At 45.7% G+C, this 21,592-nt stretch overlaps 2 protein-coding genes across 4 annotated transcripts; both read left to right on the plus strand.

Annotated features, from left to right (window-relative positions):
* The first annotated feature begins 510 nt into the window (after positions 1 to 510).
* LOC128769714 (transmembrane protein 236-like) lies at positions 511 to 4,222 on the plus strand. The gene is made up of 5 exons (XM_053883659.1): positions 511 to 758; positions 1,276 to 1,348; positions 1,518 to 1,641; positions 1,718 to 2,249; positions 4,039 to 4,222. Exons 1-5 carry the CDS (start codon positions 511 to 513, stop codon positions 4,220 to 4,222), a joined length of 1,161 nt encoding a protein of 386 aa, XP_053739634.1.
* Positions 2,336 to 21,190, plus strand: cacnb2b (calcium channel, voltage-dependent, beta 2b). 3 transcript variants are annotated; one of them, XM_053882283.1, is made up of 16 exons: positions 2,337 to 3,972; positions 4,039 to 4,337; positions 4,405 to 4,618; positions 15,620 to 15,685; positions 15,957 to 16,079; positions 16,150 to 16,289; positions 16,483 to 16,544; positions 16,673 to 16,698; positions 17,450 to 17,530; positions 17,614 to 17,672; positions 17,758 to 17,867; positions 18,172 to 18,323; positions 18,391 to 18,486; positions 18,546 to 18,719; positions 19,303 to 19,330; positions 19,519 to 19,666. In XM_053882283.1, exons 3-15 carry the CDS (start codon positions 4,571 to 4,573, stop codon positions 19,312 to 19,314), a joined length of 1,149 nt encoding a protein of 382 aa, XP_053738258.1. In that variant the 5' UTR covers positions 2,337 to 3,972; positions 4,039 to 4,337; positions 4,405 to 4,570; the 3' UTR covers positions 19,315 to 19,330; positions 19,519 to 19,666. The 3 variants fall into 3 exon arrangements, with proteins under 3 accessions (XP_053738257.1, XP_053738258.1, XP_053738256.1); XM_053882282.1 differs by lacking the exons at positions 19,303 to 19,330; positions 19,519 to 19,666 and adding an exon at positions 18,789 to 19,281 and having other exon boundaries at positions 2,336 to 3,972; XM_053882281.1 differs by lacking the exon at positions 19,303 to 19,330 and having other exon boundaries at positions 19,519 to 21,190.
* The last annotated feature ends 402 nt before the right edge of the window (positions 21,191 to 21,592 follow it).

Genomic DNA, 21,592 nt, shown 5'->3' on the forward strand with positions numbered 1-21,592 from the left:
GTGTTTTTTGTCTTGTGTTAAACTAGCTTGGTAAAATCTCATCTATTTAAAAAAAAAAAATTCTTGCACTCCTTTATTGTCCCTTTAATTTTCTTTTTTTTTTTTAGTTAAACTTTGTTTTTCTCGCAATTTTTATTTACTAAAGCTAATGCGAGTTGTTGTTTAAATTGTTTTATTTCAATGGTTGTTGGAACAATACATACATTTAATAGGTATTTTTGAACTCTGTCACTCATATTTTGAGATCCATAACATGTTTAAGAATTTTACTTTTGAGTTGTTATTGTATTTTGTTTTTTACTGTTTTGTCAGTTTAAGTTTGTTTTGAACTTAATTCTCTCACCACTGTCAGATGAGTGGAGTGGTTCTCTCTCGTGTCCGTCCTGGGCTGAGCCCATAAAAACAGAAACCTCTCTGGCTCAGCAATAAAACAGTCAGCTGAGGTTCGCTCTTGGCCGAGCCAGTGAGCAGAGTCCGGAGCTGCCGGAGTTTCAGGTGGAGACTAGCACCATGACCCCGGGGAAGACGGTCAAGCTCGTCGTGTTCGAGACGCTGCAGTTCGCGGCTCTGATGACGACGGTGTTGGTGGTTCTGGAGAGGTTCGCCAGGATCATCGGGGGAGGCAGCAGATCAGCCTCCTACTGGCTGGTGGTGGCCGTCTCCATCGCCTACGTGGCCACTGCCACCTTGCTGGTGTGGGCTCCTCTCAAGTATCTGATGCTGAAGCAGCGGCGCTCCTTGACTGATGTGGATCATTGGTGAGTCCTCCATTCTTCAGCTCAGCTTGAACTGTTGTGTCCACTCTGACTCCTTGACATCTCCCCTGGCCGGATCCCTGGTGGACCTTTTGATGCTGCAGGTGATGATGGGAGCATCGCTTGGTATTATGGGATGTAAGCTGGCCCTCCTCTCATTATCCGTGGGACGAGCTCAACTCTCCAAAAAACTGGTTAGCCAAGTTGATGTGTTTTAGTGCTGGAAACATTTAAATTTGACCAGTGAGGACAAGCCACTTGAGTAGGAGAGTCAAAGTGATGTGGCTGTGTCCTCAAGAGAGTCAGAAGAAGACCAGAGGGCTGGTCCTCCTCAAGTGTCCACTCTGCTCAACTCTGACTTGAAAACGAATCTCAAGATATTCTGTTTCCAAAGACTGAAGAAAGCATTTACATTATGGCCACTTGTGCTGTTGACTGCAGAAACATAGGATATAGTTGTGTAGCAGGTGTCGCCCAACGTCATGAATGTTCACTGTTGTGAGTTGGTTTCGTCTCACAGGAGGTGGACGCCTTTGATGTTCGTCTGCCTGTCGACGCTGCCGTGCTTCGCGGTCATCATCATCGGCGCCAAGGTACAGAGCTGTGTTCTCTCCCATCAAACCGGAAGGACTTTGGCTCCGAGCTGAGGAACGAGTCGCGTGACTTGCTCACTGTTGAGTCACTGAAAAAGTGTTTTTCTAGTTAGCCATTAACCCAAACTTGGGCACTCCACAAGCAAGCGTTTGTGCTGCTGACCTGCAGGTGCAGATGGGCGACCCGAATCCGACTGAGAGGTTTACCGAGTTGCCCGTGTCCCTGGTGCTCTTCTCCCTCGTCTGTGTCGACATCACAGAGAGGCTTCGGCACTGCCGACTGACTGGACGAGGTGAGGCTCAGGTCGAGGGGGCAGCAGCCACAGCCCAGTGTCCCTCTGCCTCAACGGCTCCTCTGTTTCTCTGCAGCTGACGTGCTGGAGCAGAACTGTGACGTATACCGTCCCGTCCTCACCCACCTGGAAACGGTGGCCACCGTCTCCAGTCAGATGCCCCCAGGTGGCGATCAGAGCCCCACCTCTCCAGAGGTGACAAACGGTGGTCATCCTCCCGTCAGGTACCCGTCCGTCTCCCGGCCCCCCAGCACCGCCTACCTGTACGCGTCCCCGCAGAGCCGGACCTACACGGGTCGGCTGGCGTTCCTGTGGCGGCGGGACGGGCGAGCCGAGATGGTTGTCCATGCCTTCCTCTTCTGGATGGACACGGCGGAGCTGGTCCGAGTGGCGGGGGATCCCGCCGTCTTCCGGAGCAACTGGGTTTTCCCCATCTACATCCTGGCCTTCGTGTCCACTCTGCGTGTTGCCGTCACCCCACTCTGCCCCCTGCTGTCCATTGCTGGAGTGGCGCTGCAGGATTTCCCCTTCTTTATCCTGCGGGTGGCTCTGCTGGGGGTGTTTGGTTTCGTCACGCCCGTGTGGTACCCGCTGAAAAACCTGCTCGTGTGCCTGACCTTCATTTACTTTAACTTCCTGACGAAGATGAAGTTACTCAGAGCGCGGAGCTTGTTCTGAAGTGAGGGGACTCGGACAGTCACCTCTGCCACGGTAGGTCATCTGCGGTAAAAACACTGACTCCAATATGACCCGCCGGTCAAACGGGACACGGTGCAGGTGATCATTTCCGGAGAAACCGTCTGGTCCCCGAGCGTTCTGAAGAGTTCGTGACTCTTCCTCACGAGATTATTTCGATACAATAACAGGAAGAAAGACATGTGCGGCTCAGCAGAGCTTCCCTGTTGGTCCTCATTGTAACGTGTCCACCTGAGGAATCAGTCAAGCCTGAGAATGTTTGAAAATCTGAAGAAATTAAGCATTATGACCAACGAGAGGATGAGATCTGACCAACTGTGGAGGTTCTGATCCTCATCCTGCTGCTGTGGAACATCTTTTTTTTTTTCTTTTTTGAACTTTTAATTCAAATGGTCACCATCCCTGGTCATAATGTTACGGCTCATAGCTGTGATCACCTGCTGTGATTAATATTATTGATCCTCATGAGCAGAAATCCAAAATATATTGTGATGACTTGATGATTCCAGATGCGCGACACAAAAATAAAAAGCCACTTCATTTTGACATGACGGCGTGAGCTCGTGCTGCTGCCGCCTCAGAGCCCGGCTCTGAATCCAGCTCCGACTTTGCAGGGTGTGGTTGTCTGTTCTCTTGGCACTCTGGTTGCCTCCCACAGGAAGTCGCCAAAGCAAACGCACTCTCACAAGGGGCCTGAGGGGAGTGTGACATCAGTCTCCTTTTCAGTTCATGGAAGCTAAATTTAGCAGTGTTAGCGCTAGTGTTTGGAAATAGGTTTTTATATCTATATTTCTATTCTCAGTACACTCGCGCTAAATGGCAAATGAATCACTCATGTATCTGTTCTAAACGTAACTTAAAGGAGAGACTAACTTTAGTGGCATTGAAGAGGGTCAACAACATGCTAACAGCCTAGCATTGGAAACATTCTTGTCCACTCTGGTGTTGAAAACATCTTCCTTCAAGCTACATTTAGAACAGATACATGTGTGATTGATTTGCCATGAATCGCAGGTTCACTCATCTTTAGTGCGATTAATTGAGATTAAAATTGTATAATCGCTAACAGCTCCGTTTACGAGCGTAGCTAGTTTACTAGCTAGCACAGGTTTCTGGACGTCACGTGACCAGTTTTGCTGCTGACGCCATGTTGACCGGAACAGCAGCAGCTAGCGTTCAGATCTGCACTAGCAGGGAAAACAAACCTCAAAGATTTGCTGCTGAACTCGGCTTTTTACGAACAAAACTAGCTGCTAGAATTCGTGGTGGCAGAGAACTGAAAACGTTAACAGCTCAGAATGTGTAGCATGTTGCGCCTCAGGTTCTTCTGGATAAAATGCACTCTTAGTTTGTTCTGACATACATGCATACGTGCATTGTTTGATGCACGTGTGTCACTGGGCCCATCAAAGAGCAGCGGGGCCAGATGTGGCCCTCGAGCCCTGAGTTTGACGCATGCTCCGTGTCTTTGACTGCTTGTCTGTCTAAATGATGCCGCTGTCCAGGGTGTCCCTCGCCTCTCACACCCATTGTAGCTTCCTCAAAATGGCTGTCTGTTTTCCCTCTGAGTGGTGTTGGATACAAACGGTGTCTTGAACAACAGAAGGGACGGAGGGAAAAGAGGAGGAGAGCGAGGTGGGCGCGAGGTGTCTTTGAGAGTCTGGAGCCGCATTTGTATTCTGACGGTGTTTCCTGATCCAGCCCGGCAACAGAGAGGCAGCTGTGCCACACACACGCGGCTCAGAGTGACTCAGGTGAGCTGCGAGAAGACCCCAGAGCTGCGCTGAAGCCGGCGACGCTGGAGGAGGAGGAGGAGGAGCTACTGAGCTCAGAGGGAGAGGAGAGCGTGAGAAGAGGCTGCAGGAGTGGAAGCAAGATGGAGTGATGCAACAGCGCTGCCAGACCGCGGAGGAGGAGAGGGACGTTTGGTTTGTGAGGGAACCTCGGGGTGTGACGGAGGGAGGATGAGCAGAGCGTGGCACTTTCCTCTTTCACTCGAGGTGAGCTCCCGCACACACACACACTCTCCTCCGTCTCCTCATGTTGATTCCTTCACTCTTCCTCCAGACTTGAGGTGAGGCCGCCGCAGAGCCGCCGCCGTCTCCCACCCACCCACACACACACACCTGAGTATCTGGGATCACCTGTGCCATGAGAGTCCGAGGCTGACCTCAGACGACCCCCAAGCCCGCCCCTCCCCCGCCCCCTCCACTCCCTCCACTTGGATGTCTGGATGTATTGCTGTGGGCTGGGACACTGGCGGAGAGTGCAGTCCACCTATGTGAGTGACCGGCGACTTCTCTTGACTTGACTCGTTTTACAGGCTGTGTCAGGCCTTTGCTTCACTGTTTGAGCTGGTCAGCGGGAGGCAGGCGCTTCACTGGGATGAGACGGTTGAGTGGACGGCATCTGGCCGAGCCGTCTGTCATTGAGCGGTCACTCGTGTGATGAGATAACTGTCTGTCCTTCACAGTCCCTCGCCACCTGTTTGTTTCTGTGCAGTGCACTGCGCTGGTTCTTATTGGTCCACAGAGCACGTGTCCACTGAACTGTGCTTCATTCATAGTTGGTCTCAAGACGACGCCACTGTTTATTCTTGGCCGCCCCACGTGACCTTTGGCACCGTGTCACAAAGGGTTGAATATATTACACACGCTAGCGTGCAGTTGTTTTGCAGCCCAGTGTCCAGCGCGACTCAAGCGTCTGCGTGTTTCTTCCTTTACTCTGATTTCCTCCCATAGTCCAAAGTCCTGTCACGGACTGGCGACCCTCCTCTCACCCCAGGTGGCAGTTTACGTGCATGAAACGGGTTGAACTTGTTGGTTTATTAGTGAGTAATGCAAGTGAAAAAGTCGTGGACAGAGGGTTATGAAATATTCAGGTGAAAAATGGCATAGGAAGCAAGTGATTCCATTTCGGGGCTGCGTCGTGGGTTGGTTTGGATTCACAAGATTTCCCCATTCATTTCTCGGACTTCCGGTCACATGACCAGCTTAAGAAACATGTTGAACTCTATAAAACACAAATATAAATTCATGAGTTTGTGGAGTCAAAAAGTGGATTTAACGTGTTGAAGGATTTGTCACTCTGCTGCTGCTGGCAGTGTGTTTAGATGGAGCGTTGTTACACTACTGCCACCTGCTGTCTGGTGCGCTTATTAGACTCAGAATATTTGATTCGATACGCACTCTCGAAAACATCCATATTAGGAAGTGAAAGTAGCTTTAGAATTCAAATAAATGCTTATTTGTAAGTAAAAAAGTTAAGAAAAACGTGGCATAAGTGAAATTTATTTAATGTACTGACCCTACTGTTGGTCTCAGAGACGGGCAGAGTCGGCAAAAACTGCACTCAACAATTGGAGACACAAGAAATATCTCTGTAAGGTATTTGCTCGTACATGCTGGTGGAGCTCACCACCGCATGTCGTTGTAGCTTCTACGTTGGCTTGTTGAAACTGTCACTGGCCTGGTGAAGGATGCTGCAGGTTTCAGCCGGGGGGGAGAAGAACCATGTGGAGTGAGGACAGAAAAAAAGGAAACAAAATTGAAATATTCCAGTCATATGTATCTGAGAAAAAATACTCTAAATATCTCTCTCTCTCTCTCTCTCTCTCTATATATATATATATATATATATATATATATATATATATATACATATATATATATATATATATATATATATATATATATATATACAGAGGATATAAAATGCATGCTATATAAACATGTAAACAATAGGTCCGGCTCCATCCTGACCGTCTGGAATATTCCCCTCTGAACACAGCTCAGAGCCGTTGTGCTCCATTAAAGACGATGCGCTGACGCTGTCGTCAGCAGTGGAGCTAAACGCCGTCGTCTCCGTTGTAATAACCACATGGCTTAGTGTGAGTCAGCGCAGATTACCAGCAACGTTACTGCTGCATTTGATGCGCGCCCACCTCAGCAACAAGCCAAGCAGCTTAAAGAATCAGCAGTCACGGAGAAGCAGCCGCAGCGTCCAGACCTGCATTCCAAGTGGCAGCGTGTCGAAGTGAGCCAGCGCTGGTGAACACGCTGGGACGGCCTGGCGAAGCAGCTGCTGAAGCTCTCAGCCGAGGTTCCTCCTCACGGATGTCCTCTCCCTGAACGCACTCCATCTCATACAAGGAGAGATTCGAGTTCAGGAGGAAGACGCCGTCGAGCTAGATTGCCTTCTGGAGTTGGTGTTGAGTCCTCAAAAAGGTGGTGTGAAGCATCTGCAGCTCAGGACAGAAAACAAACGGTGCAATGAACATCAGACCAATGACGAAAACATCTCCCATGATGGAATCTGCTGTGAACAACTGTCATGACTGTCAGCAACAACCATGAATGACATCTTCTCACTGATGATGACAACGCAACAATCGCAGTGACCTCAGTGGAGAAAGCTACGGTCAGTGTGGATATTCGACGGCACAAAGGACCACGACACTGACAACCACAAAGATTCTGAGGAAGGCAAACGCCACAAGATGGCGGCGACTTCTGAGTGACAGCGACATGACTGTATCAAGGCAGTGGCCGCGGAACCATGACTTGGAGAACGACTGCTAGACTGACAGAAGACAGTAGAGACGGAAACAAGAGCACACAACGGCTCCAACTGTTATACAGACTTAAGTCACAACAGAGAGAATGAACTTGTCTTCTGCTGTTGACCACAAAACAAGTGGACATGGACTGCTGCTCTTCTGGATTTACTGCACAGGGAAGGTTTGCTATTGTTTCAGCGTGTTTGTCCTTCCGCAGTGAAGAATCCATTCTTGGTTTCACATGGATGCCAAACATTCCATCGCTTGATGTAGAGAGGAGCGTCAGGTGCAAAGCTGTTGCCAGGCTGCGGGAGCTTTGGTCAGGACCTGCTGCGTGAGGTCAGGAGTGAGTCTGGGATCCTCCCCTCATGTCTGAGGACATGAAATCCACGCACTCCGCATGTGTCGACTTGTCGTCTCACATCCGGGACCAACAAGCGGCGTTGCAGTCCCAGTCGCCCCGCGCTGATCTCTGGTGACCATCTCGCCGGGCCCAGATGTTGGTTCTGTTGGCCGCGGCCTGCAGCCTCGTGGAGGAGGGGCATCACCAGATGTTGGCTTCTGCGTATTCCTTCCAGGTTTATGAGTCTGAAAAGAGCCGACTACCAACCGGAGGATCGTCCCTGGCTGTGTATTTTTGCCTCTCACAGGAAGTTCTCTGTGAGTCTCTCCCACTCCTCCACCTCCTTCATGAGTCAGCGGTGCAATGCAGACCTGGCGGATGGAAACCTGTCGTGACCTTTGGTCAGGCCGAAGGTGACGTGGATTTCTTTGTTTTCGTGCGACACTCATGGGAGGTCATGTCAAACGTGCCGAGGAACAAGAGCGTTTCCCGGGTGAGTGTGAGGTGGCTGTGATATCTGCTGACTGTATGAGTCATTACTGTTGCCTTTCTCCGATCATCGTAATGGTAAAAAGCAATATTACCACCATCAGTCCTCTCTCTCTCCTTTTCTGCTCTCCTGACCTCAGTTTCACAGCAAAACAGATCCAAACAGCTCCATCATTTATATGTTATATGAAACTTTATAATAATTATAATATTATATTGTTATAATTATTATATTTATAATAATAAAAACCAGAAAGAGAAGAAAAAAAGTCCACAAAAGGCGCCAATAATAAGCTTTTTATTGATCGTGGTTGATTCACTTTCTGAACAGAAGGGGTCGCAATACACAGGCGCTTCACCTGCAGAGTTTTGGAAAGACGTCACGCTTTGACATTTCCCCCCCAACCGAAGTGCCTCCAAGAACTGCCTGTGAGTTCATTATATTTACATTAATATTCAAGAAAAGTTGTTAATTAAATGTGTGTATTTGTAGTTTTAAATGTTTCGGCGAAATAATATCGCAAAAACACTGTTTTCTATCTGTTACGAACTCAATATTCATGACGCTATATATATATAGATTTACCAACAAGTCGGTGGTTCCTTGTGTTTAAAACACCCACTTAGCTGAGTTTTGCGTTCGTTACTCGGAAGTAGTTTGCTAACTTTAGCATACAATGCTAAAGTCGGGCGTTATACGTGGAGGCGTTAAACCGAGGGGTAAAATATATATATTTTTTAATTCGTAATTGAGTTATAAAATGCTAGTTTTATAATGTGCCAAGTGCCGTGAAGATACCGAAGCTATAGGTTTACTGTGGGTTTATAACCGGCACATTCTGCATTTACGCTGAGTCATTGTAACCGGAAGTCGCCATGTTGAACGTACTCGTCGTGTAGCGTGCGCACGGATGAAGCGTTGGTTAGTTGATCGCCGTGATCGTTTACAACATCCGTGATAAACGTGGGAGTGTCTTCCACTGCTGAAAGGTGTCCGCAACCAGGGAGAAGTTGGTACGGAGCCCTGGAATTGACATGCATGTGTTTATTTTTTTTCTGGATGTGGCATGCATGACTTTTTTTTTCCTCCTAAGATCTCAAGATAATTTTTATCTCGGGATAAAAAAAATAAAGTCGCTTCCAGGGGGGCGTGATACGTATATCTTAGCCATATGGTATTATTTTGAGTGGAAGCTACTTGATCAGAGTGTTAAAGGTGGACTGACTTGCAGACAGTGACTGACAACGTTGACGACGATCGTTACGAAGCCATGGGAGACATAGTGGTTCCAGGAGGACGTATACAAAATGCTTTGCCAGACAGCCAGCTACGCATGCGCTGACATTTACGGTTGTATCTTGAGATAAAAATTATCTCGAGATAACTTATCTCGAGATACGCATTATCACGAGATAAAAATTATCTCGAGATAATTGTAATATTGGCAGAACTTCTAAACTACTCAGTACCCTGAATTATAACACATCACCAACTGGAAATCATTTGTGGAAAAATAATGAATATGTCACATTTTCAAGGAACGTACACCTTCTTAAATAATCTATAGACGATTGACCGTGCCTGAAGTACAATCACAGCACTCCTCCAATAATAATATCCAGCACAGGAGTTGCTGTGGTCCCGGAGACTCGGCCAGAGGTGGAAAAAAGAGCGGTGACATCACGACTAGGTGACTCATAAATCTGTCAGCGGCTAATTTAATGGTCGATTAGTCGTCTATCTCGAGTCGTTGCAACTCTAAAATAAATGCATGTCTCTCCGTTGGTGCAGAGTGTGAGGGTGACTCGGGGAGAGCAGGTACAAGAAAGTTGGCAAGTGGAGAGATTTAAGAGGAGAGTGAGCTGTTGTTGACAGCCAGTCTATTATGATTGCAAGGTATAACAATGGGTGCGATCTGAAGCAGGGTTTAAATCATTTGAATTTGGCGTGAGCCTAGTGGGATGGTCCGTTGGATCCAGCCAGGGGACGGAGCTAAATCCTCCCACTCACTACTGGCAGATATTCTGTGCAGACACCTTTTGTGATTCGTCTGATGCTGGAGGTCGGAGAGAGAGTGCACTACTAGGCAACAGATGCCTGACTGAGAAATAAGCCTTTAATACCACCAGGACTCTGGAGAGGGTAACGGCACTCTGCTGCTCCACACGGACTTAGGAGAAACCCTCAGACGGCTCCTCCTCATCCGGACTGTGTCTTGTGCAGCTCCGGCTCCACTTTTTTGTGGGAATACCGACTTCTGCATGCATCTTTGTTGCCTTGAATGAGTCTTTGGAGGAACTGATGCATCGAAACGTGGTTGGGTTTTTTGCTGGCAACAGCTGAGCTGGAGATACATTGTTTTTATAGAGGTGGACTAACAAGTATTTTGTCCTCATCATGCCGCCTAAGAAAAAGGTAGATGATCACGCGTTCTTTTCAGATTGTGTTTGCGCGTGTGTTCTGGACAGGAATGACAGGAGAATGTGCCATCTGTTGCAGTGGGCTCTAATCCCTGTGTGAGGCCTTTCCACATCATTGCACTGGCTAAACCAGAGAGAGATGAACACATGCATGTATCATGACCGGTCAAAAACCCCCAATACTGTTATGTAATCGTTCTGCTTAAAAATAAATCTCCTGTTTTTGGAGTTATTTTTCTCTCTGAAGAACAAATGAATTTTCTGTTTGTAATTCCACTTTGCTGTTTTAAAAACCGATTGAAAAGTGTTTTAGACTAGTAGGCAGATACTTAGAGCTTTAATGTTTATGGGCAGAGGTTGTGACTGTTGATTTGCCAGAGTAGTTTTTCAAGAGAGTTGGAGTGAAAGTGAAGTGTAAATTTGCGTGACCATCTTCCTTAGCTTCTTAGCCACTTCCTTCCAGCTTGGATCTCTATTTTGCTGGACTGCATCTTAGATTTAGCATTTTAGTGTGTCGCCACTTATCGGTTTGCATTTGTTCTTGAAGTGACTGGGATAAAGATTTGCACCAATCATCTACATTTTCACTGATATTTAATTGTTGTAAATCCCAAAGAGGAAGAAGCAATGAACTGGAATGCTGCGTCACCTAGAAACAAAGTCAATTCTAGCACCAACAGCAGTGAAGGATGGTGAGAACATCCTGAACAAATGAAAGTGTCAAAAATCAGCACACCAGAGTCAAGGACAGAGTTGGAGTAGTTCCTTCAGGTTCAAAGGAGTATTTAAATCCTTTGATGGAATTTTGCTACCTGTTTTTATTAGTCATTTCTTGCATTCATTACATAGCAAAAGTAGAAAAGAGAGTGACCGAGTGTCCTGCATTGTATTGGGCTGGTCACTACTGTCCTAGTGGCTGTTACCGAGAATAGGTAAATCCTCTTATCGCTCATTGCCTGGCGTTACATCAGATACCTGCTCTCCTTCCAGACAGGAAGTGGATCAGTGTGGCTCTCAGAAGTTCTGGCAACTTGCTCTTATGCATTTCAGTGTTACTGTCCCTTGTCTAGATGACACGTTTAGATCCTCCTCCTCCTGAAACATGCAAGGGTATCTATGCAGCTTTGAACTTCACAGGTTAAAGTTGAACGTCTATATTTCAGGTGCCAAGTAGGCCAGGGATTAACAAGTGCGGCTGATATTCATGCTGCTATTGTTCCTCTAACGGATGATTGTGGGGAGGGTCAGGCAGGTTCAGTTCAAGAAGCGCTGGCTCCATTTGTCTCGCGCTCTTTAAATCCTGGATTGACGCATGCTATCTTAATCTCCTTACTCTGAGACAATCATGAAAAAGAGAGCGAGAGAGAAGGGCTCGGAGGTACCAGCTCTGTCTGAGAGTGTGTGTTTTGTCTTGGATGAACGTGATAAGTTTAGTGATTCAATAATGGCAAAGTCAGTCGTCAGATATAAATGTTTCTGTTGCAGCGCGTCTTATGTTTATCCAGCACAGGTGGTGCTGGATGCTACAGTATGACCACTACAGAGTGATATTTGCTAGCAGTACAGTGTCTTCCTGTTTTGTGAGCAAGATAGTTTAACGTTGTAGTTAATGTGAGATGGACAGTTATTTTCCTTTGCAAAGTTGACAGTTCCCAGTACTGTTTTATATTGTTGTGGTACATTCTTACCCAGCATCGGTGCAGCTTCACCATTGGTTTCTCCCTTCTGAAGTAATTTCGTCCAGTAAAATGAAATTGGATCCTCTCACATTTTTTGTGTACCGTCGTCACTGATCCAGTCAGCTGCTCGTCTGTTTTGAAATCCGGTGAATCAATTACGTTTTGTGTTAGTTATAAATAAATGAGTGCTGGGAGCTTACACACAGTAGTTAGTGAAAGTGTGCTACTCATTTCAGCCTTGAGCTCTGCAGACCAGGACTTGGCAGTGCCGGCCCAGCCTTATCTGCACCATGGAGCATCAGGCTGAGGGCACCAAGCTGGTCCATTTTAGACAGATGTTACCGAGCAGATGATTAGACAGAGCTCTGACAAAACCGTGCAGGAAGTTTATATTTATATATACACATTTGTATCCCATGTCCCAATGTTTGAAGTCCTATAGAGCGACTGAAAATAAAGATGGTAGAGTTGCAACTTCACGAAACAAGTCAGTCTAACGCAGGGGTCTCAAACTGGTCCTCCAAGGACCACAGTGGGTGCAGGTTTTTGTTTCAACTAATCAACAAGACACCTTTACGGAATTGAGTGTCAGTCTGTTGATGCTTGAACTGTATATACTGCTCTAAAGGAATTATTTTTTTTAGTTCGTTGGGCGGGCTTGCAGCCAAAAGCCTAGTGAGGAGCCAGCAAGAAATTAGTGACTATTTTATCTGCCGAGCTGCACTACAGACGTAATAATGAACTCAGGAAAAAGTATAAGCATTAGCTGGGTTTGTCCTGCGCAGAGTATTGATGTTCACGTGGTTGGAATCTATCAAGGCTGATCTTCTGGAGCTATAACTGAAGGACTGTTTGTTATAGAAATAATTAATCTACAACATTAGTGCCTTATGCCAAATACCGTTTATTTTCTTCTATCTTGAGGGAATGTCCTTTTAGGTTGCAGGTTAATAGCATGTTTCCTTTGCTTCCATAACAAGAGTTGTCAGTACTGAAAGGGCACTTTTTTCACTGCTTGGGCACAAAGAGTGTGTAGATGTGGTTTCCCCTGAGCTAGGTTGATGAAAAACTATTTTCAAGGTGGATAAAACTATAAAAAAAAAAGATAAAACTTTGTCAGTCCACTCGATTGGAAAATGAGTTGTCGAAGAGAGTATCACAGGGTGTGGCCTTTCAATATCAAGAGGAAACATTTGGATGTTACAAGGAAGTTTCAAAACTCTGAACTGTCACTGACTGTTCTGTCTTCAAGGCATCCTGGTCTGAGGAATGTCACCACTGAACTAGAAAGAAATCCAGTGATGATTGTGACACGCTACTTGACCGTCATAACGGCTCTCCGTCTGCCTGGTGCGTGCAGCCCGGTCACCTTTCCCAAAGAACTGTGGTCATGTTCAAGGACCTCTTCCTAGAGTCCAGACTCTTGACTGTATCTAATTCTAGACGGCATTGACGTCCTGACATGTTCAGCCTCCTGTTGAGCTGAATGGCACCTGAACGTTTCATGTATGCTGGTGGCGGCTCCTGTTCTGTCGGGAGGTTCTTGGTCTTGAGCATTTTCTTTCCTCACTTGTTGTCGCAGTTTTGTTGTTATTATTGTACACAAGATTTTCAATGCACTCAAATTCTGGATCAAATATTAGTTGAGATACAACTATATAAAATAGGGGACGTCACTCATCAGGTCATCGCCGCTGACTCGAACATCTGCAAATGAACCTCTCACTGATTGAGCTGCTTAATCACAGACGATTCATATATTTATAATTCATATATTATAATTAGAATTCTGGGATATATGTGAATTGTCTTGCCACTGGCATAATTTGAGGAGGAACACGAAACATGTTGCGGTGGAGGAACAGTTCTCATTTGGACGAACTTATAAGTGTTGTGTTTCTCCATTAATTTGAAGATATACCCTCATCCTGCTCAAAATATGCTTTTCTTCAGAGTACGTAGTTAGGCGGAAAGTGCTTTCCTGTCTCAAAGGTCTTTACGACAAATGTTCTCCAGCTTATTGTTTGATTTATATTTTACTTCAGGTAAAGCAACAGTGGCCATTGTAGGTGATCTGAAGGTAACTTTAGACTACGTTGTTATAGACCACTTTCCGTGATTAACAGGTGAATCCACAGTTTAAAGGAAAAGTTGGTTTAACATTGGCAAGTGCCGTGATTTAAGCGGAGACCTGTCCCTGACTTCAGTCATCCCCTGGGGGATTACTGTGGTCCGGCCAGCTGGCTCCTGGTCACTGTGATTATTCCAAAGACAGACTCCATCTTCCCAATCAGATGCTTCTTTCCTAATGCACTCTCTTGGCACTGGCAGAAAGAGCTGCATGGACACTTCTGAGCAGGAGGAGTCACCTTCAGGTTGCACACCAGGAAACCAAACCTCTTTGTGCGCAATATTTTCTGTCTCAATCTCAACAGGATCATTTATTATTCATTCTTAGAAACAATGTGAATTACAGAGTTAAAAAAAAAAGTATTCAAGTTTCTGTTCTATTGCAGCACTAAGCCCAGAGCTGTGACCCAATAAAGAAGCAAATTATCAACTCATCTCTCAAGACGCAGATCAAAGTTGCTGTAACCGCAGGTTATACTTCTCGACACCAGACGAAATGCTACTTTAAGTCACAGTAGAAAATCGTTTTCAATAACCTGAGTGGGTGTTTGGAAACATTGGCTTGGTGACTGGCTCACACGAGAGACGGTGCTGGGAGAACAGATGTCCACACCAGGCTTTGGTAAACAAAAACCAGCATTCGAGCAGATTTGTACCCCGCAGTGGCTTGTCGCTGCCACCTGAGTTACCTTCCTATCCTGCCGTTTTTATTTCCCACATGATAATGTTCGCTCACTTTTTTATGTCACGTTTATTTCCTTGTTCCGTTTATTCCTTTACGGTATAAGATATTTATTATTCAGCGCTGGCACCCCTATTGTATCAACGTGAACAGATTGTTGACAATGAGAGTGTGCCTCTCAAGAGCCGAGCTTGGCGCAGTCATGTGTACTGCCCTCTGGCTGTGACACGAGGGCGTTCATTAGCATGCCTTTGAGGGGACAGTCTTATCTTGGGTGCACCCCAGTGTCCCGGTAAACTGCTGCACTACTTTTCCTGACGAGTCATGCCCGAGTGGCTCTCCAGACAGTGGGAATAGCTTGGATGTACGAATTGACATTTACAACTGGTCTGTTGTGTGTCACATCTCCTTCCACACCTCATCTAATTTAGCTTCATAGTTCCCAGTGGAAATGTCTTATTTTGTTATCTCTCCAGGACACAACAAATAAAATCAATTATAAGTCTCAAGTGGAAAACTTGAATCTGTTTTTTTTTTTTTTAAGTGCTAGACAAATGGTAGTCAAGCATATGTCGTTTGATGGTGAAATAAGAGCCAATGGTGATGCTGCAAACATCAAACAGATAGGTTGGAACGTTGTGAAGTCCATGTACTGATGTCTCACATGGAACGCTAGGGTGGGGTTTAATGTAGGTGCTTTGTTTTTTTTAAATAGTGAACTACCTTTCCTTCCTTTAAATAATTTTCAAGGGGAGACTTGTTGATAATTCACTGTGTTTTTGAAATATGTGCAATTAAATTGCATAAAACTGACCTGAATGCTGCAGGCACCGTATGTTTTCGGCTGATATTGATGGTTACATTCAAAAGCAACCAATTTTGCAGCCATTGTTGTGTCTGACTTGCATGATGAAACTGAGAATGGTGAGAAATGGTTTTTTTCCAGCTAATCAGAAGCTGATATTCTCTCTGTGCTGTAGGGAGACCGACAGGACAACGATATCGTCGAGGAAAGAAATGCCCAGGCCCAGCTGGAAAAAGCCAAGGTACTCATTTTGGAATCGTCTGATGTGACCCGTCGTGGATTTACAGTTTCAATCATTCAGCCATGGTACATGATTACGCCTCTGCCAAAAAAGGATCAGATTAGGACAGAGAGTGAAATATTGCTTTCAATTGAGTGATTTATTTTGGGCTTATCATGCCTTCACATGTGCTTAATGCCCTGACAAGGTGACATAACACTCCATATGAAGGTGTGAGTGAACACTGGAGTATACTGAATTGTAATGAATTGTATTGTTTCCTTTCCGCCAGTACAAGCCAGTTGCATTTGCTGTCCGTTGCAACTTCTCTTACACGCCAGCAGATGATGACAATGTTCCAGTTCCAGGCCAGGCTGTGACGTTTGAGGCCAGAGACTTCCTGCATGTGAAAGAGGTCTGTAGATGCACGCTGCCACGACTGACAGGTGACGACCAACCAAAGTTTCTTCTCCTGTTTTAATCAGAAATTTAACAACGAGTGGTGGATCGGACGACCTGTGAAAGAGGATGGCGTGGTGGGCTTCATTCCCAGTCCTGTCAATCTTGAAACTATCCTCATCAGGCGAGAGGTCCAGGCCCGTAAAGCTGCCAAGGCCTTAGCCAGGTACATGCATTTGCTTCTGTCACACATGAATACACTCAGATCAGTGTTAGCTAGTGGTGTTCCTGTAGAGTCTCCCAGACCTTAACTGTATGCCATTACCAACTGTATTTTTCCTCCATGATGTGTTATCCAAGTGAAAGTGGACAGTTTTGCTGACCCATTGCTTATGTTTGTTGTTTCACTTCACTTTCAGCAAAGCATCTTCTCAAGCAGCTCAAGATATGAACTCTAAAAAGTACACCCCTCCGTCGCAAGGTTGGTGTCAGCACTGGCACTGGTTTCCAACATAGTAGCAGTGATACTTCAAGCCTTGTTGTTCTAGTTTGTTTGCTGTGATGGTTCACGCTGTCAAGTTGACTTTGCTTTTCTCGTTTTATTCACAGCGACTCAGCAAGTGAAGAAGAAGCCAGTAAGTGATTACAATTTGAATTGAAAGATTTGAGTTAAAAGAAGGCTTCTGGGTCTGCACAGATCGATCAGATGGCTGATTGGTACCAATTTCCTTAATTTTGTGGGCTCAGTGATTGCCGCAATCCTCAGTCTTATCCAGCTTCACAGAGGTCTTTGAAAGTCAGTCACTTTTTCCTTCTGCTGGGCCACGGGAGAGGGCTGTCGCTGATCACTATTTTTAAATTGTTAGGTTAGAAATGGAAGCGTCAGGAAAAAGAAGAGGAGGAAGACCACCATTGAGGTTCTTGAATTTGATGGGCCGGTGTGCCAAGGTGATCATGGGAGGTGAAAGTGAAGGAGGCTGACGTGCTGGGTGTATGGTTTCAGTTATTTAAAAAAATGAATTGCCTGCTCAAGTCTCTCTAGAATCATTGCAGCCCTGTTTTCCTTCCACAGCTCAGAAACATGTTAACTGCTTCATTCAATTATTCAGTTAACCTGAAGCTGCTTGTCTGTCTTAATGTTTGTCCTCTGATTCTGGGATTCACTGGCTCATCTTAATAATGCGTCCTCCCAAATTGCAGCTGGAATTGGTTTCAGCTTAACGTGGACGCAGCTACAACTATGATCGCCTCTGCCTGTAACTCACTGTGAATGTTTTGGACATTCAGATTTTCCTGTTCACCTTTTAACATGTTCACACTGATAGAGGAAATTGGATTTGACTTTAAAATGATGTTCTTAAAGTGTTTTTTCCTGGGTTCCTTCAGGGAGAGCAGGTTGCCATGTATGATGTTGTGCCAACCATGCGGCCCGTGGTCCTAATGGGGCCGTCACTTAAGGGCTTAGATGTGAGTCTGCTTTTAATTTACTGTGACCTATTCATTTTCATCTGAGTTCTCAGTCGAATCCTTCATTCTTTTTACATTCCCAGGTGACAGACATGATGCAAAAAGCCCTCTTCGACTATCTAAAACACAGATTTGAAGGCAGGTATGTTCTACCCAGTCTTCGCATCATTGTAAACACTGACTCACGATTGCACGCTGTAATGGCTGCTGTCTCGCCTTGCCTCCAGAATTACCATCACACGGGTCACTGCTGACATCTCCATGGCAAAACGGTCCATTCTCAACAACCCTGGAAAAAAGGCCTTAATTGACCGGTCGAACACTCGCTCCAATTTAGGTAGGCGGAACTTGCTCCACAACGTAACCTAGTTTGGAATCGAAATACTCTTTAATGGCTGCACCACAACTTGACCTCGCAACACTTGTTTTCTCCACTGTTGTTTGATACAGGTGTTAGTATTTTACTCTGTATTTACAGTTCTTTCTGCTCTTTTTCCTCCTCGGCTGCCTTGTCACAGATGCAGCAGGTGAGATGGAGCTTTGGTTGCCACCTGTCATTGACTGAGTCTTAATTTTTATGGACTGTTTAAATGAGATTCTTTATGGAAAGTCACATTGTTCTCATGTCGGTGCTTCTCCAGCTCAGATCCAAGGAGAAGTCGAGCGGATCTTCGAGCTGGCACGCAGCCTCCAGCTGGTGGTCCTGGATGCAGACACGGTCAACCACCCTATGCAAGTGGCCAAGACCTCTCTGGCTCCCATCCTGGTTTACGTCAAAATCTCCTCTCCAAAAGTACGATCTGTGAGATCCCACTGTCACGTCACATTTTTGATATTTAACTATCTTTACTGACCTGTAGGTGTTGACCCGACTCATCAAGACGAGAGGAAAGTCTCAAACCAAACATCTAAATGTTCAATTGGTGGCTGCAGATAAACTTGCTCAATGTCCACCGGTAAGCACCTTCATACAACATCTTTCTTCTGTCTGGTATTCACTTAAATCTTCCTACAGGAAATGTTTGACGTCATCCTAGACGAGAACCAGCTAACTGATGCTTGCGAGCACATCGCTGACTACTTGGAGTCCTACTGGAGAGCCACTCACCCTCCCGAGATGGAGCCAGCCAACGCAATGGTGGCCCAGCTGGCTGAGAGCACACTTCCCGTCAGCCCGTCTGCCACACCGGTACATGCAATGAAAAAGAAAAACTACTGATGTCAGACTTCATCTCATTTCACCCTTTCATTTTGTCAGAACCTCCTCACCCACTTCATGAGGGTTTGGTAGCTTCAAAGCTCAGTCATCATCAAACCTGTGGGGACACAATCTAGTGACTTTAAACAGAGTAAAGGTACTTTCTGGTTGGAAAGAAAAACTAAACTAAATTCCAAACTGGCCCTCTTAAGGGTTTCCAAGCGCAGTCGCGCACGTCCTTGTCAATGTCTCCCTCTAGTGGCTAATGCCGTAATCCACACCAAACGTATTATTTGCTGGTTTACCTCTGGACTCAACTCTATGGTTAAAACAGATTCGTGTCACCGATTTGCATCCAGTAAATAGTAGGTTTCTAAAATGTAACCAGTTCTGTGACATGGATTTGAGTTAACCATGTCACACAAACTGGTTAGACAACATTTATGATGAAGAAATGTCGGTCATTTTTAGCGACTTTTTTCCCCAACGGATCGCCCTCTGTGTTCACATTATTCCTTTGGATTCATCTAACATCTTCCATTTCATGTCTCCTCATCTTACCTGACTGGGAAAGATGCTGAAATGACATGACTCTTCTCATGGTGAGTCTTCATCAGAATCCATCTTTTCATGATGTCTCGCTGTAGCAGTGTGAGTAACTGTAGTTGGTGTTTTGCTAGACATAAATAGGTTACCAAAGTTGTTTTCTAATTTTTGCTGGAAGCTCGTAGTAGCATTTGAAGGTACAGAGTTTGAGCTATTTGATTATGTGCTATGTTTGGTTTCATAGGATGAACACAAGACCAAGAAAGCAGTGGCTACAAAGAGGAAAGGGTCCCGTGACAACCAGCAGGAGCAGGAGACTTCCTCTGCTCCTGTTCATGAGTCAAAGGCCGAGGAGAAAGTGAGAGAGGAGGAGCAGCTGTTAAAGACTGAGTCCAGGAGACCACAGCACGCCCACCATCACCACCATCATCATCACCACCATCGCAAAGCAGAGCAGCCCGACCGCATCCAGCACTGCCAGACGTCTGAAGAAACAGAAGGGGGTCGAGATCACACCCAAAGGCTGCCACGAAGACGTTTGCCTCAGGTGAGACCCGAGGAGGCGGAGGACGTTGTGGAAGAGGAGACTGAAGAGTTGGTTCACCACGGCCATCAAGGGCACATCCAGCACCACCAACACCACAACAGCAACCACCACCATCACCACCACCATCATCACCAGCACCACCGCGGGAACAGTCACCCTCCGTACGGCGACGAGTACGAACAGGAGCATAATGAACGGAACCGACAGCACCGGCATCACCAGCATCTTCCGCCACGGACGACTCAGTATACGGATCCTCACAATCCGCCGCACAATCACCATCACTACCACAGCAGAGACCGAGAGCGAGACAGGGACAAAGACAGAGACAGACATCGGATCAGAGAGCGAGACGGTGGCAGTAATGCACAACACTGGCACAGAGATTCCTACATCCACCAGTAACATGGTCTCTTCTTGATGCTGCTGCAGTTTAAATGCACCAATCAAAACACTGTTCTGTTGTTTGTATGCCATTGAAATATTGGTCCTACATTTTCCCTTCGTAAGAAACTTGAAACCCTGGGTGGAGGCCACAGAGCGGTCCATGAGAACAAGGCCAGTCTGGACCCCTTTGTCCAGAGTGTTGCCTGCGTGAAGGAAATGTTGGCTGTGAAGAGTGTTGCTTCAGCATATGTACTCACTCCCATTTGGCTGCACGAAACCCTTGTTCAACCTGAAGCCACAGCACATAGCATCCATTTTCACTCCTCCAATATGACTGATGAGAAACCTTTTTCTTGATTAGGCGACCACTGTGTGGTAATAAAATAATAATCAAGATAAATTTATTCACTCATCACATGCTACACTTTGAACCCACTCATGAGGCTGAAAGTGTCACACCGCTTCTTTTGGCCACCACTCTCAAAGATAAGTTACATGGGTTCTACCTGTTGCACACTGATTGTCGCTGCCTCAAGAACAAGCTCTTTTTTCCGTGTGAGTTTGTACCAAGAAATGATCAAAGCCCCCATGTCAAACTACACAGTTCAACGGTTGACACTCCGTGGCTGCGTTCTTGGCCAACTAAATTATCATCAAGTGAATTTCTACATCGACAGGATGACACCGTTTTTTACACAACTGTCAGAATAGTTTGAATCATGTTTCTGTAACTGACTTGTGCTCTAATGCTGCACACTCTATGCACCCTGTTGTGATAATGACAGAAGTGAAACCTCTATGCATTTGTAAATATGTCATAACGGCCTTGCTAGTGAGGAGTGGAGAGACTGGTGTGACAGAGCGAGTGTGAGTCAACTTTGTTTTTTGTACAGATGTTTTACAAACATGCACAATATTAAAATGCTAAATGAACTGCTGTGCTTGTGTTGTTTCATGAGGGTGTTGAAGAGGATAATGGTGGTTGTGGTGATACCTTTCATGCTTTCTCTTTCTGCCCTTCAGGTAGCCGGTGTGACTGCTGTTCTCTACAGTGCCACCCATTCCGCTATTTGTGGTCAGTAAATCCTTTAGTTTCTCTCCTTGATCCTGCTTCTAACATTGATACCATTGTACCTCTCACCCATTTTAATTCTAGATCCCAACCCCTTCTAACCCAGCCGTCTCCTCTATTATCTGTGATTGACTGGGAACAAGAATGAGGAAGCCAGTGAGTTTTTCAATTTTGTTTGCTGCACTCTCACCTTTACGTTTAGTAGTTTCACTACTCAATTAAGTTATCCTACCTATTGAAAACAAAAAAAATATTGTTTAAAATTTCTTTATTTTTAATTCATATCTTTTTTTAAATTGAAATTTTGTAGTT

This window comes from Synchiropus splendidus, chromosome 13 (genome assembly GCF_027744825.2).
Source record: "Synchiropus splendidus isolate RoL2022-P1 chromosome 13, RoL_Sspl_1.0, whole genome shotgun sequence".
In the NCBI taxonomy this organism is placed as follows: domain Eukaryota; kingdom Metazoa; phylum Chordata; class Actinopteri; order Syngnathiformes; family Callionymidae; genus Synchiropus; species Synchiropus splendidus.

What these genes read in the sequence shown, in the direction of transcription:
- cacnb2b (XM_053882281.1), top strand. Translation starts at nt 4,571, where the DNA reads ATGTATTGCTGTGGGCTGGGACACTGGCGGAGAGTGCAGTCCACCTAT. An exon ending in GGAGAGTGCAGTCCACCTAT is followed by an intron (nt 4,619 to 15,619) that starts GTGAGTGACCGG and finishes TCTGTGCTGTAG; the next exon opens with GGAGACCGACAGGACAACGA. An exon ending in CCCAGCTGGAAAAAGCCAAG is followed by an intron (nt 15,686 to 15,956) that starts GTACTCATTTTG and finishes CCTTTCCGCCAG; the next exon opens with TACAAGCCAGTTGCATTTGC.
- LOC128769714 (XM_053883659.1), top strand. Translation starts at nt 511, where the DNA reads ATGACCCCGGGGAAGACGGTCAAGCTCGTCGTGTTCGAGACGCTGCAG. An exon ending in TCATCATCATCGGCGCCAAG is followed by an intron (nt 1,349 to 1,517) that starts GTACAGAGCTGT and finishes GCTGACCTGCAG; the next exon opens with GTGCAGATGGGCGACCCGAA. An exon ending in CTGCCGACTGACTGGACGAG is followed by an intron (nt 1,642 to 1,717) that starts GTGAGGCTCAGG and finishes GTTTCTCTGCAG; the next exon opens with CTGACGTGCTGGAGCAGAAC.